The sequence below is a fragment of the Lepus europaeus genome, chromosome 18, assembly GCF_033115175.1.
Source record: "Lepus europaeus isolate LE1 chromosome 18, mLepTim1.pri, whole genome shotgun sequence".
Classification (NCBI taxonomy): domain Eukaryota; kingdom Metazoa; phylum Chordata; class Mammalia; order Lagomorpha; family Leporidae; genus Lepus; species Lepus europaeus.
Genome location: NC_084844.1, coordinates 59,672,278 through 59,691,886, shown reverse-complemented (window position 1 = coordinate 59,691,886; position 19,609 = coordinate 59,672,278). Strand labels below are relative to the sequence as shown.

The 19,609-nt window shown below is 44.2% G+C and overlaps 1 protein-coding gene across 4 annotated transcripts in view; it reads left to right on the top strand.

Moving 5' to 3' along the window:
- Positions 1-1,100: 1,100 nt before the first annotated feature.
- Positions 1,101-19,609, top strand: part of SPECC1 (sperm antigen with calponin homology and coiled-coil domains 1) — a 192,425-nt gene continuing 173,916 nt past the window's right edge. For all 4 annotated transcript variants that reach the window (XM_062215713.1, XM_062215714.1, XM_062215712.1 and 1 more), the window contains exon 1: positions 1,101-1,282. In XM_062215713.1, the coding sequence (XP_062071697.1) occupies positions 1,243-1,282 (40 nt within the window). In that variant the 5' untranslated portion in view covers positions 1,101-1,242. The remainder of the gene's footprint in view (positions 1,283-19,609) is intronic.

The window sequence follows — 19,609 nt, the reverse complement described above, 5'->3', positions numbered from 1 at the left end:
ACTGTGGAAGAAAATCAAGAGTTCATTTTGTTCTGGTTAAGTGGGAGATGCCTATTAAGATGTCCAAGTGGAATCCTCAAGAAGGCAGTTGGATAAATGAGTCAGGAGCTCAGAAGAAAGGACCAGCCTGGCAATGTACAGATGGCACCTAGATTTAACAGCCAAAAACTGGTAGATAAAAGACCAAGATGGTAGGTAGAGAAGAGGTCAGGCAGCAATCCAGGGTCTAGAGGTCAAGCAGATGAGGAGGAATCAACAAAGGGCACAGGTGAGAGAGAGGGGGACAGATATCTCGGAGCCCGTAGCACGCTGGAAGGCACAGGAATACCCTGCTCTGAGGTGCTGAGAGTCATCATCATCACCAGGCTCCTAAGATGTTGATAGGAAAGATGAGTATCAAGAATGGCCCCTCATGGTGTTCAAGTGATGGAGACACGTCAGTCGTTCCACTAATGATTTTACTAGTCCTAAACATCTTCACTGCAAGCTTTAGTTGGTCCTAAGTGTTCTCCCTGTAAGATGAAGAATGCAAGTTGTTCGGGGTAATTTCCAAAAGTTAGTCATTTCTGGCAGCAGCAAAATTTCTACTCATGATTGGCAGGCATGCATTTTTATAATTAGTAATAGTCTTTCTGAGTGTTAATTTTCTTCTCCTCAAGAATTGTTTATTCTTCCATTCAGTCACTAAAAAAAGAAAATTACAAAATATATACATATATACTTATTGAGCACCTGTCCTGTGCCAACTCCAGGTTTTTTCTGTCCCGGTGGATCTCATTTCACATGCGCAGGATTTTGCTTGGCCGGTGTGGCAGTCGGCTTCAGCCTCCCCGCAGTGGGTTTTTTCCAGCCTACCTCGTCCAGCGTCCGCGGGTGCAGGGCCTGAAGTCGGTCAGCCGGTGCGTCCCTCCCACGGCTGAAGAGTGGCACTCCAGGCGCCCGAGAGAGATATGCAGATGAGGTGGGCAGGCGGAATGTAGATGAGGTGGGCGGGCCTCCCCCGGCGGGTAGCGTGGAGTCGAGGAGGGCGGGCGGCATGCAAATGAGTGGGCGGGGCACGCCCGCGCGCGAGAAGCCGCTCCGCCGACAGCCACCGGGAACTGGAAGGCGCCCGGCCCTTTCTTTGACTGGAGCGGACCCGCCGGACGCGGCCGCCTCGCCCGCCGGAGCCGGCTGGGGCTGGGGCAGGGTGGACACTCAGTGCGAGGCCGGCCAGCCGGCCGCTGCCCGAATCGGCTGAGCATGGGCAACCACTCGGGGCGGCCCGAAGATCCCGGAGCAGGTCTGCGCGGCGGGCTGGGGCGGGGGGTGGTCGCGCCGCGCCCCCTCCTCAAGAGCGCGCCCCTCCCCCACCCGCCTCGGGGCCGGCGGCGGCGCCGCCGAGTGGGGCGAGTGGGGAGGGAGAAGTTTCCCGGGATGTGGTTCTCGCCTCGGGAAGGCGCGGATGGGGCTGTGAGGATTTACCTGTGCGTGTGCCGCGACCAGGAAATGCCGCTCTGTCGGAACGCGTACCTGGAAGCCGCGGCCGGAGCCGGGGCGGGAAGGAGCGCGCGGGCCCCGCGCGGGTGGGCAGGGTGGGCGGCGCGCGCTGCGGGGTCGGGGCCGGCTGAGGGCCGCCCGGACGGGCTCTCCCCCCAACCCCGCAGCCGAGCAGGCGCGGCCCCGCAGACTTTCTGGGCGTTCGCCACGCAGAGTGTGACTTGGCCGTGGGTTGTTTTGTGTTTTGGGTTCATTGTCCAGAACCATCAATGCGTCGTTGGCAAGATCGCGCGCTCTCTGGATCCCGCCGGAGGTGGCGACCCGCCCATCAGCTGATTTGTGTGACTCTTGCCGGGACCCATCTTGTCCCCGCCCCCACCCCCCAATAATCTGTGCTTATTCTGGGGTACCAGAAACTTCTCGGGCTTGTCAGATTGCGGTTTCCTCAGAAACGGGGCGAAGCTGCCGCTCTGGTTGTTCACCTCCGGGCCGGTCACGGGCTCCCGAGCACACATGTAGATGCCGATCCCCGCGGGGTGCGTGAGCAAATAAAACAGAACGTTTCTGTGCTGTCACGTGAGGTCATGCGACGGCGTTTAGCCTCAGAAATTGCTCCCTGACTGATTGGGAAGAGATGAGTGACCTTGCCCAGGGTCCGCGGGCTGGGGGGCTGGGGGAGGGGCGACAGGACACCCGTGTGTCTGTGACACACAACACGAAGGCTCTTTCAAAGGAGTGATTTTTTAAAATTTTAATGTGAATGAGGAAATTGAGACTCTGAGAGGGGAAGCGACTTGTCCAAATGACTTATTCCCTGGAAGCGGGAGCAGGTGCTATAATTAAAACCTTGGTCTTAGCCTCAGTCCATGGCTTTTCTTCACTTCCCGGTCCCTGAGCTGCCTCTCTTGGCCATGTCCTTGGGGCTAGGAGGTGCCTCCACAGGCACTGGACTGGTGCAACAGCCTGGAGTGAAAACTTTGATAGCCGGAGAGGTGTTCCCTTAGGAGGAATCTTAGCAGTGGGGTTACTGATTACATAGGGGTAAGCCTTAATCTGTGGGGAGATTAACTAATGTGTATGAAATAAAAAGAATATATTTGTTATAAGCAGCCCCGTTGGGAAACTCTTAGGCAGAGGATACGTAGCATTTCAAAACTACCTCTCATGAATACGTGAAAAACCCCAATGTATTATTCCCTTTGTGTTACAATTACAGAAAGACTAGCACTCTTGTTGGAGCTTTTAAATACTGTTTGCTTGTGTTCCAGTCGCTGAGTGACTTTACTTCTTAAAGCAGGAAGTAAAAAGGATTATGTTTATGTCCGTGACTTATTTTATTGTATTTTTTGAGTGCATGTAATTTCATACTGGGACTTCAGACTGACTTGTTGCAAGTAAATAAGATGCTTAGGAAATCTTGGTAAAGATTTTAAATGCTAGGATATTGGCTGAGTGTGTGAGTATAATTTTAACTGTGATGAAATGCTGTAGAATTTGTTAGTGAGATTTTGGAAATGAGAGTTTTGTTAGAGATGATCTGCTTTACCACAGGGGTTAGAACAGAGTGGGGTGCCTCCTGCTGGTAGCTGTGATACATTGGACCGGAATCTCAACAGGTGCTTTAGTGGGTTAGCAGAGCAAGGGGTCCAAGGATGGTAGTGGTAACCGGGAAACAGAAGGGAGGTTGGATGAGGCGAGAGTAACACTCATGTCTGGTTGATATGCAGTTCCTGTACTGTGTCACTTTTGTTCCTAGAGAGCAGACGGATAGAATTAGGGTTGCAAGAGGTTTGTTAGAGAGTGACACAGGAGAAAGAAAAAAGGGAGAGGAGGTAGAATTTGGTAGGGAAAGCCTTTAGACTACGATGTAGATGCACACCTGTGAAGAGAAGTGGGGAGGCCATAGGTTTGGGCAGAGAGAGCCTCAGATCTGGTGACTGCTTGACCAACAGATTGGAGAGAGCTCCAGAGCAAAAGCTGCTGGAGGAGTCCCACACTGGGCAGGTCTGTCATTGGCTGGAGGCTGCCTGGGGAGAATATGCCTTCAGCTCAAAAGCCTAGGAGCTAACAGCTGGAGGCTGTCAACTGACTGCAATCCTTCCAGGCAAATGGCAGGTTCTTCCTCCAATACAGATCCCAGTGGCACACCTCCTTGCTGGACAAAGAAGGCCTTGTAAAAGAAGTAAAGTCCTCTGGTGGGGCAGGGCAGTGGGGGGAGGTGCTGCTGGCTTAAAAGGTCTGGGATTATACATACCATCTCCTCTAGGTGGAAGCTTCCTGGTGGGATGTGACAGGGCAGGAGACTAACGCTTCTTTTCTAGCTCTGGAATTAGCCATGGGCTCCTCTTCTGTGGTGTTTGTGATTCTCTGGACTGAGTCATTGTGACTTAGCATGGCATTGCAGGATGCATAAGAGAAATGGGCATGTTAAAGACATGGAAGCTTGCATGTATCGGGGCAGCTAGAATCAGAAGAACTTGTTGAAGAGGGCATCTTATTCCCCAGAACAAGGGTAGGAAACAGGCCTGTGGGCTGTGTAAGGCCCATGAGACTGTTCGTTCTGGCCCTGCCAAGGCAACCACAGGTGGGACTTGGAATTCAATAAATCTATAGCAGGCTAATTTTTAAGTCGATAATCTTGTATGGCCTGTGAATGATGTGATAAATATCCAAATGGCCCTTGGCAGAAAAAAAGGTTCTTCACTTCTGAAGGTTCCAGTTAGCAGTCCTTTGGCTTCCAAGCAGATTGTCAGCGTGGGCTTTGTCAGAGAAGGCTGCTGGGCATGGTTGTGTAGTCTGTGCACTGTTGAAAGGCATCTAGGTAAAAGGGTAAGTGGTCCCAGCTGGAGCTGTATTAAAGCGTGCCATTTTGCTTTTTGTTATTCACACAAAGTGCCCAGGATGCTAAAGGATGCCAAAAAAGTAAGCTCAGAGGGCTTTCTTAGTCCGTACTAGCTGATGTGGGCTTACTATTTCTTTCTTTTTTTTTTTTTTATTTTTATTTTTTTGACAGGCAGAGTGGACAGTGAGAGAGAGAGACAAAGAGAAAGGTCTTCCTTTGCCGTTGGTTCACCCTCCAATGGCCGCCGCGGTTGGCGCGCTGCGGCCGGCACACTGCGCTGATCCGATGGCAGGAGCCAGGTGCTTCTCCTGGTCTCCCATGGGGTGCAGGGCCCAAGCACTTGGGCCATCCTCCACTGCCTTCCTGGGCCACAGCAGAGAGCTGGCCTGGAAGAGGGGCAACCGGGACAGAATCCGGTGCCCCGACCGGGACCAGAACCTGGTGTGCCGGCGCCGCAAGGCGGAGGATTAGCCTAGTGAGCTGCGGCGCCGGCCTACTATTTCTTTTTTTAAAATTGCTTTGAAAGAAAGAAAGAGGGAGACAGATAGAGGGAGAGGAAACACCCATCTGTTAGTTTACTTCCCAAATGCCTACAACAGTTGATGCTGGACCAGAATCGGAGGTAGGATTCCAATACAGGTCTCCCAAGTGGGAAGCCAGAACCCAATTTGAGCCATCATTGCTGTGTCCTGGGATCTGCACTGGCAGGAGTTAGGAGCTGACGTTGGAACTCAGCCCTAGGGACCCACTTCACTGTGAGAGGTGGGCATCTTAACTGCAGCTCTAAATGCCTACGCCTTACTGTTTATTTTAAATTTGCATATGTGTGTTTTTAAATAAAAATACACATGATATGAGTAAAAATAAATGCTTCTATTTATAGCCCACAGGTCATACTGTGTTTAAGGCAGTCAGTGCTGACCGTGGTTGCAGATGAAACTCAAGTAGTCACTTAAGACATTGAGAGTGATTTCTCCCACATACTGCAGTCTGGAATGAGTTGGGGGCCATGAGGTGAGTTACAGGTGGTTGTGAGACTCAGGCTAGTAGATGTTCAGTCCACTCCCAGACTCCCAGACTGTGGCGGATCTGCCTGTAGGCAGGAGAAGAAAGAGTGAATGGAAGATCCTGCAGGAGATTTTAGCAACCAGGTCTTGAAGTGGTGCATGTCATTTCCATCCATGTGCCACTGGCCAGACTCAGTCACACAGCTGCATAAGGACCCTCACTCGGCCTCTGCAGAGTGCCACACAAGGGACAGCACGGACATTGGTGAACTCTTGCAGTCATATTCCAGATGTTGACCATTCTCAACTACCTTTTTTTTAAAGATTTTTTTTTTTTTTTTAGGCTGGCGCCGCGGCTCACTAGGCTAATTCTCCATCTGCGGTGTTGGCACACCGGGTTCTAGTCCCGGTTGGGGCGCCGGATTCTGTCCCGACTGCTCCTCTTCCAGTCCAGCTCTCTGCTGTGGCCCGGGAGTGCAGTGGAGGATGGCCCAAGTGCTTGGGCCCTGCACCCCATGGGAGACCAGGAGAAGCACCTGGCTCCTGGCTTCAGATCAGCACAGCACGCCGGCTGTAGCGGCCATTTGGGGGGTGAACCAACGGAAGGAAGACCTTTTTCTCTGTCTTTCTCTCTCACTGTCTAACTCTGCCTGTCAAAAAAAAAAAAAAAAAAAGGCAGAGTCACAGAGAGAGGAGGAGAGACAGAGAAAGAGAGTTCTTCCATCTGCTAGCTCACTCCCCAAATGGCTGCAATAGCAAGGGCTGGACCAGGCCGAACCAAGGAGCCTGGAGCTTCTTCCAGGTCTCCCATGTGAGAGCAGGGGCCCAATGACCAGGGTCATCCTCAGCTGCTTTCCCAGGTGCACTAGCAGGGAGCTGAATTGTAAGTGGAGTAACTGGGTCTTGAACTGATGCCTGTATGGGACATTGGCACAGGCAGAGGCTTAACCTGCTACACCACAATGCCAGCCCCTATCAGCTACATATGTGTCGATATTTTATGACAAAAATTTTAATCAGGAAAGTTGAAGGACTTGTGTAATGAATGTCTGGACACATACCACCTTGATTTTATAATTAATAGAATTAATCTATCCATGCATCCATTAGTCTATCTTATTTTTAAAGTATTTTAAAATAATTTTTTAAAATAATCTTTATAATTCTATATAATATGCTATACATTTATCTTTCTCTTTTTCCTGGGGCAGAGAGACAGAGAGAACTCCTGTTCACTGGTTCATTCCCCAAATGGCTGGGGCTGGTCTGGCTGAAACTGGGAGCCAGGAACTCAATTCAGGTCTCTCTTGAGCCATCACTTCTGCCTCCCAGGTTCTGCACTGGCAGGGAGCTGGAGTCAGGAGCCAGAGATGGGAATCAAACCCAGGTACTCAAATAATGGGAGGCATGCCCCAACTGTTAGGCTGAATGCTTGCTCCTGCCTTTCCTGTTTTCTTGACATTAGCTTTTAAGACTCTGTACTTACTCTCTCACTCTGAAAGCTAAGGATTTAAGTGCATTTTCACTACTGTATATATGTGTGTGTGTGTGTGTGTGTATATACACATTCCCTCTCATCCTTCATTTCTGTAAGTCATACTTAAGTTTTCTAAACCTGTTATTAATATAACAGACTGCTATGAAATTGTTGCATAAAATTTTCATTTAAAAAAACTTTTAAAATTGTAAGGAAATTTTCTACTATTTACCACCTGTATTTCTTGACTAATGAACTTTAAACAGTGTCTTTGGCTTTGCTGTAGGTAAATGGGGGTGTAATACAAGAGTACTTTGAATTTAGTGGAAAATAGAATTAAAAGAAAATGCACATTTTCCATTACTTGTTGAAGACTGCTCATACCTCTAAATTTCTCCTGCCTTTTTCTCAACATGAACCTTCCTCCTCCCCCTGCCAGCCTCTCAACTTTTTACATGGATGGATCATTTACATGCTGTTCTATAATTAGTAGTATTAAATCTTCTGTGTATTGTTTATAGGTCAGTGGTAAGATTTAAAAACCAGACTTTTCTCTCTGTCTCTCTCTCTCTCTTACTGTCTGACTCTGCCCGTCAAAAAAAAAAAAAAAAACAAAAAACCCAACCAACATTTAAAATATTAGGATCCCATATGTATTTGCTAGAGAACTAGGTACTATGTCAAGGTTTATACAGAAGGCAGCATAATCTTACATTGCTTAATTATGGTACATGACAGACGAATATTATTTAAAATGGAAGGGGTAAAGGAGAGTTGAAAGGAGTTTGTACAAGTGTTATAATAATATTTATTTGAAATGGAGAGAGAGAGAGAGAGAGAGAAAGAAGAGAGAATATCTTCCATCCACTGATTTGCTCCCTAAATGCCCACGATAACCAAGAAATAGTCAGGAATTCCATCCAGGTTTCCCACATGTGTAGCAGGGAACCAAGTGCTTGAGCCATCATCACCTGTTGCATCCCAGGGTGCACTTTAGCAGGAAGCTGGATGGAAAGTGGAGGTGGGACTTAAACCCAGGCACACGGATATGTAATGCATGTGTCCCAAGAGACAGATCAACTTCTCTACTACAATGTCCCCTCCCAGCTTCTTCATCTTACAGGTCGTTATAGGGACTCTGTTGGTTAAGTGTTTGGGCTCTGGAGCTAGGCTGCCTATTCTTGTCTCAATTTTGCCACTTCCTCTGAGACTTTGTGCAAGTTATTCTCGGTTTCTTCATCTAGAAAAGGAATGGTAATATAACCTACCTCCTGGGATTGTTTCCAGATAAGCTTCAGCTGTAACCTCAGACTGACTAAGTATAGACTGCTTGTTCTCTAGTCCTTTCACAATCTCAGCTTAGCTCCCTTTCTCTTGGATCCTTTCTCTCTTTGCATTCTCTTTGCTTTGCTGGAGTATTTCCTAGGAAACTGTATGTTGCCAGACTTTTATATATTCTAGCATCTCCATATTAACCTTTTCTCTTCAGTTTTCCTACTGACCTTTTAAAAACTCTCATCATCTGTATTTTCTATTTTAAAATTACTTTTTGTCCCATATTTTGGTTTATTCATAACAGTTTATAGTTTGGGATTAAGCTAGAGGGAAGGATAATAGAGTTGTATGGCAACTTGAACGAAGGAGTAAATACTTCTGTGTGTATATATAGATGCACACTTTCAAACTGAATTCACAAATTAGTTACTCAGTTCCACATTTTAAATTAGAGTAATAGATTGATATGTAACTCTTTAATGTTTACTCTTAAAACATTGAAAATCAAATTCTAAAATTCAGGTATTTCTTAATAAAGAATACTATCACACTTGTTTGATTCTTCTACTTGTTTCTCTACTTGTTCTAAATATTAAATATTTCTCTGCTTGTTCTAAATCTTTCCAGTATTAAAAGGTGTTTACATAAGTGTTTTTATTTTTTTTTAAGATTTATTTTATTTATTTGAAAGACAGAGTTACAGAGAAAGGTAGAGACAGAGAGAGAGGTCTTCCATCAGCTGGTTCACTCCCCAGATAGACACAATGGCCGGAGCTGAGCCGATCCGAAGCCAGGAGCCAGCAGCTTCTTCCAGGTCTTCCATGTGGGTGCAGGGGCCCAAGGACTTGGGCCATCTTTTACTGCTTTCCCAGGGCATAGCAGAGAGTGGGATTGGAAGTGGAGCAGCCGGGTCTCGAACCGGCACCGCTTCAGGCCAGGGCGTTAACCCACTGCACCACAGCGCTGGCCCCACATAAGTGTTTTTATTAAAATAATATTGGTTTTTGGTTTTTGCTTTTTTTTAGTTGTCAAGGTTTTTTAACCTTAACAAATTTCTGACAGGGACAAGGATGGGATTCTTATCCTAGAGTTCAGATACCAGTTTGAGTTCCTTTTGCTTTGGTTGGATATTCTTGAACATACTTGGTTTAAACGTAGTCAGGAATAATTTGTGTATGGTCAATTTTTCTCAAATTTCATTCCAGTATAAATGTGGTATCTATAATCTCTCTATAGCATGGACTTTAAAATTTGAAGAAAGAGTTGGTCATAAAGTCTATGTATCCTTTATTCAAGTTATATTTTACTTCTTATGACTCCTAATAATGGGGATCTGAGATCTCCATTCAAATAGCTATATCACTTAATTAAAGTTTGCCTTTCTTTTGCACTAAAATATGTCAGTATTTTCCCACTTAATGCCAAAGACCTCTGAATTGACAGAATACCGTCAGCTTTTCTGTCTCTTAAGGGCATGTCTTTCTTGATAGTAAGGCAAATGTGATTTAATTATGGGTACCTCTCTTGGCTTTGCTTAATTTACAAAGTCGTTTGTTCGTTCTACTGCAACACACCACAAAATACCTTAAATGAGCCTGAACTTTTCATATGGATAGAAGTATAACCCAAAAGGAAAAGTGGCAGCTAGAAAATTCAGTACAATGCATAGCAAAACACTGAAAGTACCTAAAGCAAAACCTTATAGAGATGCTTGGGAAAACTCAAGTAAAATAGGAGAATTTATATGTCTTATAGAAACCCTTTTTTTTTCTGGAATGTTCATAGAATAGTTAACATTGACTTGTTCTAAAGATGGAAAGAAAACCTCATTACAAACTTTTGAGAAATTTTACTGATCATTCTGTTATTCTAAGTCAATAAAACTATAAATAATGGAAATTGAGGGGCCAGTGCTGTGGCGTAGTGAGTAAAGCTGCGGCCTACAATGCCAGCATCCCATAAGGGCGCCTGTTGGAGTCCTGGCTGCTCCACTTCAGATCTAGCTCTCCGCTATGGCCTGGGAAAGCAGTAGAAGATGGCCCAAGTCCTTGGGCCCCTGAACCCACATGGGAGACCCGGAAGAAGCTCAGGGCTCCTGTCTTCAGATTGGCCCAGCTACAGCTGTTGTAGCCATCTGGAAAGTGAACCAGCTGATGGAAGACCTCTCTCTTTCTGCCTCTGCCTCTCTCTAACTCTGCCTTTAAATAAATAAAAATAAATCTTTAGGCCGGCACCGCAGCTCACTTGGCTAATTCTCCGCCTGCGGCGCTGGCACCCCGGGTTCTAGTCCCGGTTGGAGCGCTGGATTCTGTCCCGGTTGCTCCTCTTCCAGTCCAGCTCTCTGCTATGGCCCAGGAAGGCAGTGGAGGATGGCCCAAGTGCTTGGGCCCTGCACCCGCATGGGAGACCAGGAGGAGGTACCTGGCTCCTGGCTTCGGATCGGTGCAGCACACCGGCCGTAGCGGCCATTTGGGGGTTGAACCAATGGAAAGGAAGACCTTTCTCTCTCTCTCTCTCTCTTTCTGCCTGTCAAAAAAAAAAATCTTTAAAAAAAAGAAAGTTGAAGTTTTAAGATCAATCCATTTGGAATTTTTGACTAAACTAAGGTACTGAAAACTACAATTACAGATCCTTTAGAAAAATAATTATGAAATTACAAATAATAAACAAATTCACTCCTCTGAAAGCTTTTATTATCAGAAAAGAAAGAATGAAAAATAAATGAAGAACTATACAAAGAATATTAGAAAGCAAACAGCAAAAGAAATGGTAAAGCAAGAGGGAGTTTTTTAAAAGGGCAGAAATTAGGACTGTTTCACTCTTCTCTTTCCTCAGATTTAACACAATCATTGCCTCAGACATGGATGGCACTTAATAAATATTTGTTGAATGAAGAAGAAAGAAAAAAAAATCAGAATTGAACAAAATCTGGGACTGGTGTTGTGGTTCAGCAGGTTAAGTCATCACCAGTGATGCTGTTATCCCCTGTGGGCACTGGATTGAGTCCTGGCTATGCCCTGCTAATGTGCCGAGAAAATCAGTGGAAGATGGTCCAAGTATCTGGGCCCCTGCCACCCACCTGGGAGATCCAGATGGAAGTCCAGGCTCCTGGTTTCGACCTGGCCCAGCCCTGGCTGTTGCTGTCATTTGAGGAAGGAATGAGCCAGCAGATGGAAGATTTCTCTCTCTCTCTCACTGTCTTCTGTCTCTCTGTCTGTAACTCTGCCTTTCAAATAAGTAAATTTCAAAAAAAGAGAGAAAGAAAGAAAGAAAGAACGAAAGAAAGAAAGAAAATCTGAGTAAGTTCTTTGTTAAAACAGTGAAGAAGATAAGATTAATCAAGAAAAAGAGAACACAAATACCCAAAATTAGCAATGAAAGGATATATATAATCAAGGATGTTGGAGACGAAATAACAACTAGAATAAAAACAGAAAATTTCTATAAAACAGAAATTTTCTAAGAAAATAAAATTACTAAAATCAGTTCTAAAGAAATGAAGTGTTTAGAAAGAATAGGAAACTTGGAAGACATTGCAGAGTGACTTAAGAAAGTGGCTCAGGGTGGATATTTGGCCTCGGAGTTTAAACGTCAGTTAGGACACTCCCACCCCATGTCTGAATGCCTGGGTTCGTACCTACCTCTGGTTCCTGATTCCTGATTCCAGCTTCCTGCTGATTCAGATCCTGGGAGGCAGCAGTGATGGCTCAGGTGGCTGGATTCCTGCCACTGATGTGGATGAGCAGAATTGAGTTCCTGGCTCTCAGCTTCAGCCAGGTCCTGTCCCAGCCACTGCAGGCGTTGTGAACCAGTCCATGGGAACCGTTTCTCTCTCTCTCTGCCTCTCAAATAAATAAGTAAAAATTTAAAAAGGAAAACAGCTCCAAAAATAACCCTGAACCTAGATAGGTTTTATAGGTAATATTTTGCAGATAGCGAGGTAAATGTAATTTCTGTGCTATTTCAAGTCATATGGTGCATTTCCCAGAGGTTGGGGTACAGGTGATGCTTTAACGATGCTCTAGAAAATTATCTTTTTTAAACAAGATTTATTTATTTATTTGAAAGGCAGAGTTAGAGGCAGAGAGAGAGAAAGAGAATGAGAAAGACAAAGAGAGGTCTTCCATCTGCTGGTTCACTTCCCAGATGGCCACAACAGCTGGAGCTGGGCCAAACTGAAGACAGGAGCTGGAGCTTCTTCTGGGTCTCCCATGTAGGTGCAGAGGCCCAAGCACTTGGGCCATCTTCTACTGCTTTCCCAGGTCAAAGCAGAGAGCTGGATCAGAAGTGGAGCAGCCAGGACTTGAACCAGTGCCCATATGGAATGCCAGCACCGGCTGTGGCTCTTACCTGCTATGCCACAGTTCCGGCCCCAGATGATTATTTCTTGTTTTATTGATTAATTGAGAGCATGTTGGAAAAATTGCAACTAGTCCACTGAATCTACAAGTATGTTTGTTATTTAGGACTAGGTTAGGCTAAAAAAGAAGTAAGTCAATATTGAGTTTATGCAGAAAAATATTGAAGATATAACAGGACAGTTGAATTCACATATAACCAAAATTGTGTGGATGATACTCAAATAATAGAAACTTGAAAATATTCCAAAGTACAGAAAAATTGGAAAACATTCCAATTTTAATAAAAGTTTTAATACTCCTCTTAATATAAAGCCTTTCAAAGCTAGCACTGAGGAAGCCGTAGTACATTTTCCCCAATGTAGCTGCATAAGACCCCACTGAAAGACAGCCAAATTTAATCTAATCTTTTGTTTTTCAAAATATTATGCCATCAGTTAAAGCAAAACACAACTGGTTTATTCCAAGAATGCAATATATTATTATATACAAGGGATTTGCAACTTCAGTAAATTTAAAGAGAAAAAAATTATCATCTTCCTGTGTTTCAGTAATACATTTAATAAAATTTAATATCTGTCTAGAAGCATTTAATTCCTGTTGGAATGGAATGGATCCTTTCCTAAGATAATAAATACAGTGACCTGAAAGCAGCATACACCATACTTAACAGGAAACTAAAAACATTCCTGTAAAGGTCAGGACTGAAGCAGTTGTGCCTGTTCAGGACTGTGTGACATTGTTTTCAGATATGCCAGCCAAAACACTAAGTTTTTTTAAAAAAAATACTGTCATTTGTTTAAGAAAATGAGATAACAACCCATTATTGGTAGGTACTATAATTTTTATTGTAGCAGTCAGAGAGATCAGCTGAAAAACCATTAGAACTAATGAGAATTCAGTAAGGAACTAATGAAGGTAACCAGTTGGAAATGAACTTATATGTTCATGTATGAGTATGCATGTATGTGCAGGTATGTATGTTTGTAGGTATGTATGCAACAGTTTTCTTTTACAGTAGTAATACTTAGAAACAAGTAACGGTTTATTAAAAGGTCCCATTCACAGTACGAGCAAAAAATATAAAACCTAGTGATAAGTAAGAAATATACAGCCTTCTCTGATATATTAACTCTATTCAGAGGCTTAAATACTAGTGAGAGGGGGTAGATGTCCTCTGTTATGTAGAGGATTTATCCCTCATATATTATGGGCTTTAAAAAATTATTCATTCGTTAATTTATTTGTTTGAGAGGCAAAGAGACTCAGACAGACAGAGAGCTCCTACCCAATAGTTTACTGCTCAAATGCTCACAATGGCTGGGGCTGAACTGGACCAAAGCTGGGAGCTGGGAACTCAAACCTGATCTCCCATATGGGTGGCAGGGACTTAACGATTTGAGCTAGCACCACTGCCTCTCAAGGTTTGCTTTGGCAGGAAGCTGGAGTCAGGAGCTAGAGCTGGGCGTTGAACTCAGGCATGTTGTTGTGAGATGTAGGCATCTTAACTATCATCTTACCTGCTAGGCTAAATGTTTGTCTCCTATTATAGTTCTTAAAATCAGAAATAGGGACAGGCATTTGGCACACTGGTTAAGATGCCATTAGGGATGCTAGCATCTCATATTGGGGTGCCTGGATTCAAGTCCCAGCTGTGCTCCCAATTCCAGCTTCCTGCTGTTTTTCACACTGGGAGATAGCAGGTGATGGCTCAAGTAGTAGTTGTGTCCCTGCTACCCAGGTGAGAGACCTGGATTTTTCCTGGTTTCTGGATTTTGCCTGGCTTCTGGCTTTGACGTGGCTCAGCATTGGCTGTTGTAGACATTTGAGGAGTGAACTGGCAGATAGGATATCTCTGTCTCTCTGCCTGTTTCTCTGCATTACAAATAAATAAAAATAAATAAAATAAAATCAGAAATAGTTGCTGAATTTTGTAAAATGCCTTTTCTTTTTCTTTTTTGTAATGGTTTGATGAATTTGAAAATTTGTACCTTGTAGTAAATTTTAAATTAAGTTTTTTCTAAATTCCTCTTTGGAAATTTCTTTTTTTTTTTTTAAAAAAAAAAAAAGATTTATTTATTTATTTGAAAGTCAGAGTTACACAGAGAGAGAAGGACAGGCAGAGAGAGAAAGATCTTCCATTCATTGGTTCATTCCCCAATTGGCCACAACAGCCAGAGCTACACCAATCGGAAGCCAGAAGCCAGGAGCTTCTTCCATTTCTCCCATGCAGGTGCAGGGGCCCAAAGAATTGGGCCATCTTCCACTGCTTTCCCAGGCCATAGCAAAGAGATGGTTTGGAAGTGGAGCAGCCAGGACTTGAACCGGTGCCGATATGGGATGCCGGCACTGCGGGCAGCGGCTTTACCCTCCATACCACAGCGCCGGCCCTGGGAATTTTTCTTTTTAACATTAAAGATGAATTAACAAAATAAGTTTTTGTTGGTACATTATTTCCTTATATGTAAAGTAGAGTGTGCAAGATTACCTGCAAGTTTCTGCTAATTTTAACATTCTGTGATTTTTGGCTTTTAGACTTTTAAACATCCTAACTCAGAGAACTGTTTTCCTTTCACCTCTTCTGTATATTGCCTGAATGTGCTATAGATACGAAATTTCTAGTTTGTGGTGTTTTTTTACTTTTAAAACAATTTTTATATGGCTCTAGTCTAATCAGATCCATCTCAGTATCTTAAAGGCAGCGTTAGAACATTGAGAGGGGGCGGCACTGTGGCAGGTTAAAGCCCCAGCCTGCAGTGCTGGCATCCCATATGGGCACCAGTTTGAGTCCCAGCTGCTCCACTTCCAATCCAGCTCTCTGCTGTGGCCTGAGAAAGCAGTGAAAGGTGGCCCAAGTCCTTGGGCCCCTGCACCCACGTGGGAGACCTGCAAGAAGTTCCCAGCTCCTGGCTTCGGATCAGCTCAGCTCTGGCCGTTGCAGTCACTTGGGGAGCGAAGCAGTGGATGGAAGACCTCTTTCTCTCTCTGGCTCTACCCCTCTCTGTAACTCTCAAATAAATAAAATAAATCTTTTTTAAAAAAAGAACATTGAGAATTTTGAAAGGTTCAGTGTATACTTATACACTGTATACTTATGTGTATACTTATGAAGACTTTGCCATTATACTACAAAACCTACACGTAGTAGGACTGTTCTCCACTCAGCACTGGCTGCTGCCTTCTGTTCAGTATGTCACCAGCTTCCTGCTCAGCCATCAAGACCCTTTGGTGGAGATTGCCTGTGGCATCCACCATTGAACAGTGATGTCTTTATCAACTTCAGGTCCCCCCAACACTGCAGAGTCTCTAGCAAAGAGTAGGGTCCAGGACACTACAGAGTCCCTAGCAAAAACAAACCCCAAAGTTCCTAGCAATAAATGTATTGGTGGCAGCTGTCCTCATATTTCTAGGCAATTTCCAAATTCTCAAGAGAAAGTAGATTTGATATTTCAAAATAAATGTGGTTGGCCAAGTATTTAAATTGGAACTAAAAATATCTGTTAAAGTTATTAGCTTAGGAAAGGCTTTTCATAGTTTTTCCTCATTCTATACCTCTACTTTGATAACCCTGCTCTCCTGAGCCAAAACTCCCTGAGGGTCAACACAAGGAACTGGGCCTCCTTCACCCCTATCAGAGGATCCCCACTTCCTGTGGTCTTTCATAATGCATGCCTATTTGTAGACTTTTCCCCCCAAAGATTGATTTATTTATTTGATAGAGTTACAGAGAGAGAAGGAGAGACAGAGACAGAGAGCTCTTCCATCCTCTGATTCACTCCACAGATGGCCACAATGGCCAGGGCTGGACCAGGCTGAAGCTGGGAGCCAGGAACTTCTTCTGGGTCTCTTACATGAGTGTAGGGGCCCAAGTACTTGGGCCATTTTCTGCTGGTTTTCCTAAGCAGTTAGCAGGGAGCTGGATCGGAAGTGGAGCAGCTGGACCTGATCTGGCACCTACATTGGATGCTGGTGATGGCTTTACCTGTTATGTCACAACACCAGTCTTGTAGATATTTTTTTACCAGTATTTCTCGTCCTCTGCTCACTTTCCTTTTTAACTCTTAAGCTGTTACCTGAGAAAAAATTATCTTTTCTCTTTTATCCTCTCATTTCCAACCACATACTTGTTCCAAGTTAAATCTAATTATAGGTAAGTGTTAAGAGTAGGGTTTATGATAAACCTGGAAAAGCAGAGTCATAAACTTTGACCTGAAACTCTATTAAAGAAGTAGTGCCAGCAACCTCCAGAGCCCTTGAATCCCCTTTGTTCCATCTGCCAAAGAATTCATCTTCTTTCTCTAATGGGAACTATTCTCTCTAGCACCAGCAGTCAAATTAAAACAAAACAAAAACTTTGGGGAGCCGGTACTGTGGTGTGGCCAGTAGAGCTAACGCCTGCAGTGCCAGCATCCCATATGGACGCACGTTTGAATCCCAGCTGCTCCACTTCTGGTCAGGCTCTCTGCTGTGGCCTGGGAAAGAAGTAGAAGATGACCCATGTCCTTGGACCCCTGCACCGTCAAGGGAGACCCAGAAGAAGCTCTTGGTTTTGGATCGGCGCAGCTCCAACCATTGCAGCCAGTTGGGAAGTGAACCAGCGGGCGGAAGACCTCTCTCTCTCTCTTTCTGCCTCTCCTCTCTCTGTTTAACTCTGGCTTTCAAATAAATAAATAAATCTTAAAAAGGAAAAAAAAAAAACTTTGGAAGATGACATTATCGGTAGTCTGTCTTCTGATCTGTAAACAGATAAACAAAGAGCCTGTTCACAGTGGTCCTAAGATTATTGTGAAAATTATTTGTTTCGAGTTGTATTTTGGTCTCTTCTGCTCTTCCTTCAATCTGAAAACATTACAGTGTGCCGAAGTTAAATGGAATTACATGCTTGGAAACTGGAGCAAAAGTGTGGAAAAGCAGTCTTTTTGTAGGTTAACAGTGTGTGTGTGTGTGTGTGTGTTATTTGCTTGTGTGTTTGTCCTTCCCTCACAATTTGCCTATATCCTAATTTTCGGTGGCATTCTGCTTTTGTGCTTTGGTAGCGATTCTGAATAAGTAGTTGTAAAAGAACAAGAAAGAAGAGAGAGTGAAAATCAAGAAATAACAGTCATTAGGCCATGATTAAATTTAGCTATACATTAAAATGACCTGTATATAATAACTTTTGGTGTCCTTGAACCCTATGCTGACCATTTCAGATGCAAAATAGTCCTGAACGTATTCCAAGTGTCTTCTCCTTTACTATCTTCTCATGACTCGGGTCATTGGTAGCAGTGCTGATTCCTTACCAGCCCTGATTCTGGAGATGCTCTGGGGACTCCGTGGTGGCTGTGTGGTCGCATGCTTGTTGGCATTTGGGACTTTCCTCACCTATCATCTGCTGACTCTGATGTGTTCTTATATGCCTTGAAACTAGCAACTAAACCTGCTAGACCCATGTACAGACCAGAAGTGCTTCTTCTAATAATAAAAAATATGACATTTAAGGCACCAAATATTTAACTTCTCTGCAGATCTCTTCCTCTTCCTGGATGATGACATTATTTTACCTAGCTTACCTAGCTGAATGGCCATAGTGTTGAATCTTCGTTAGAAAATGCTGTTGTACAGGTTCATGATCAGGCACAGTCCTTTCCCCTGCCCCAGCAGCCCCTGAGGATGTACAGGCCTCCACCCTGTGCCTCAGACCATACTGCCTTCCTTCTCACCTCAGGGCTCTCCCGTTGCTTCCCTCTGCCTAGGATGCTCTTCTCACAAGACTCAACGAATTCATTCCTCAGAGGTTGACCGTAAGGCCCAGGTGACACTGCAGGTCACTTTACTCATTATTTTAATTCTTGACAGGGTCCCGATTTGGAAGATTAATTATACTTTGATCCCACTTCTCATCCTTGCAGGTGTTAACTCAGATGTCACCTCCCCAGGTAGATCTTTCACCTTCTTCCTCAGGGGGCAACTGAATAACCCTCAGGGCTTGGTCAGAGCCAGGCAGGTGTGTGAGAAGTAGAGAAATTCAGGCTTCTTTCAGTGTAAGGACTCATGCCCAGGAGGAGGAGAGCAGGGAGCAGCCAGGTGCTGGGAAGGTGGGGAGGGCAGGGGCGGGAAGCAGCTGAAGCAGGAGAAAGGGCGGACAGAGCATGGGAGGGAGCGAGCTGGTGGAGGCCTGCATCTCAGACCAGCATGACTGTGCACAGCATCCCTCCAGGGATCTTAGTTGGCCTCACCCCTCAAGCTGCAAGAGCCAGATTTGAGCATTTTTAAAAGGGAAACACTACGATTAGCTTAAGAGGGCTGATCTGGGGAGAAGCTTCTGGTGAGGCTTGATTATAACAGGATTACACTGAATAAACAAGCCCGAGTCTCTGGGTGGTAGGTTGTCCTGTTTGACAAAACCGTGGATTCACAGAAAGATGCTCTCAGCTCATTTCTTTCCCTTCTTGACCCTGATTGGTTTTCATGTTGGTGAAATGAAGACTACACCTGTAAAGTCCCTTTTAACTTTCGCAAATATTTGATTCTGTTGCATGCTTAAAAGAGTCCAGCACTTTGAATTTCTACAGTGTTATTTTCTCCCATTGCAGGACAGAAAAGAAACTTCCAAATAAGGATGCATGAGCCATTCTGGGAAACAAAGAAAAACAATAACTAAAATGCAAGTGTAGCCCTTGCCCTGGCATGAAAAGAATGCAGACTGCTAGCTGACCTAAAGGTTTCTGTTTTATTTCATATTTAGGTGAAATGGTCAGCTTTGACCATTATTCCCACAGAAGCTTATCTTCAGACTTGTGTAATACTGAGATGGTTGTATTATCTTTGAGAGGACTGGGGTCACTTTATTTATAAAACTGCCATGTTTATAGTGTATTAACCAGGAAAAGTACTTGAAAACTTAAATTAAGAAAAGTTAATCTAGGCTCACAAGTGATTATGGAAGACAGTCAGTTAACACCCTGATGTCTTGCTGTCCAAACCTTCCTAGGTCATCTCTCAGTAGTTTATCCATCTGAACATAAATGAACATTTACATAATTTGATGATTTGAGTCATGAGGTAATACACAGACTGCCATTTTATTTTTATTATCTTTATTGACAGATTGTACATCTTTATGAGGTACAGTGTGACATTTTGATACATTTATACATTATATATTGATCAGCTCAGAAGATTTAGATTC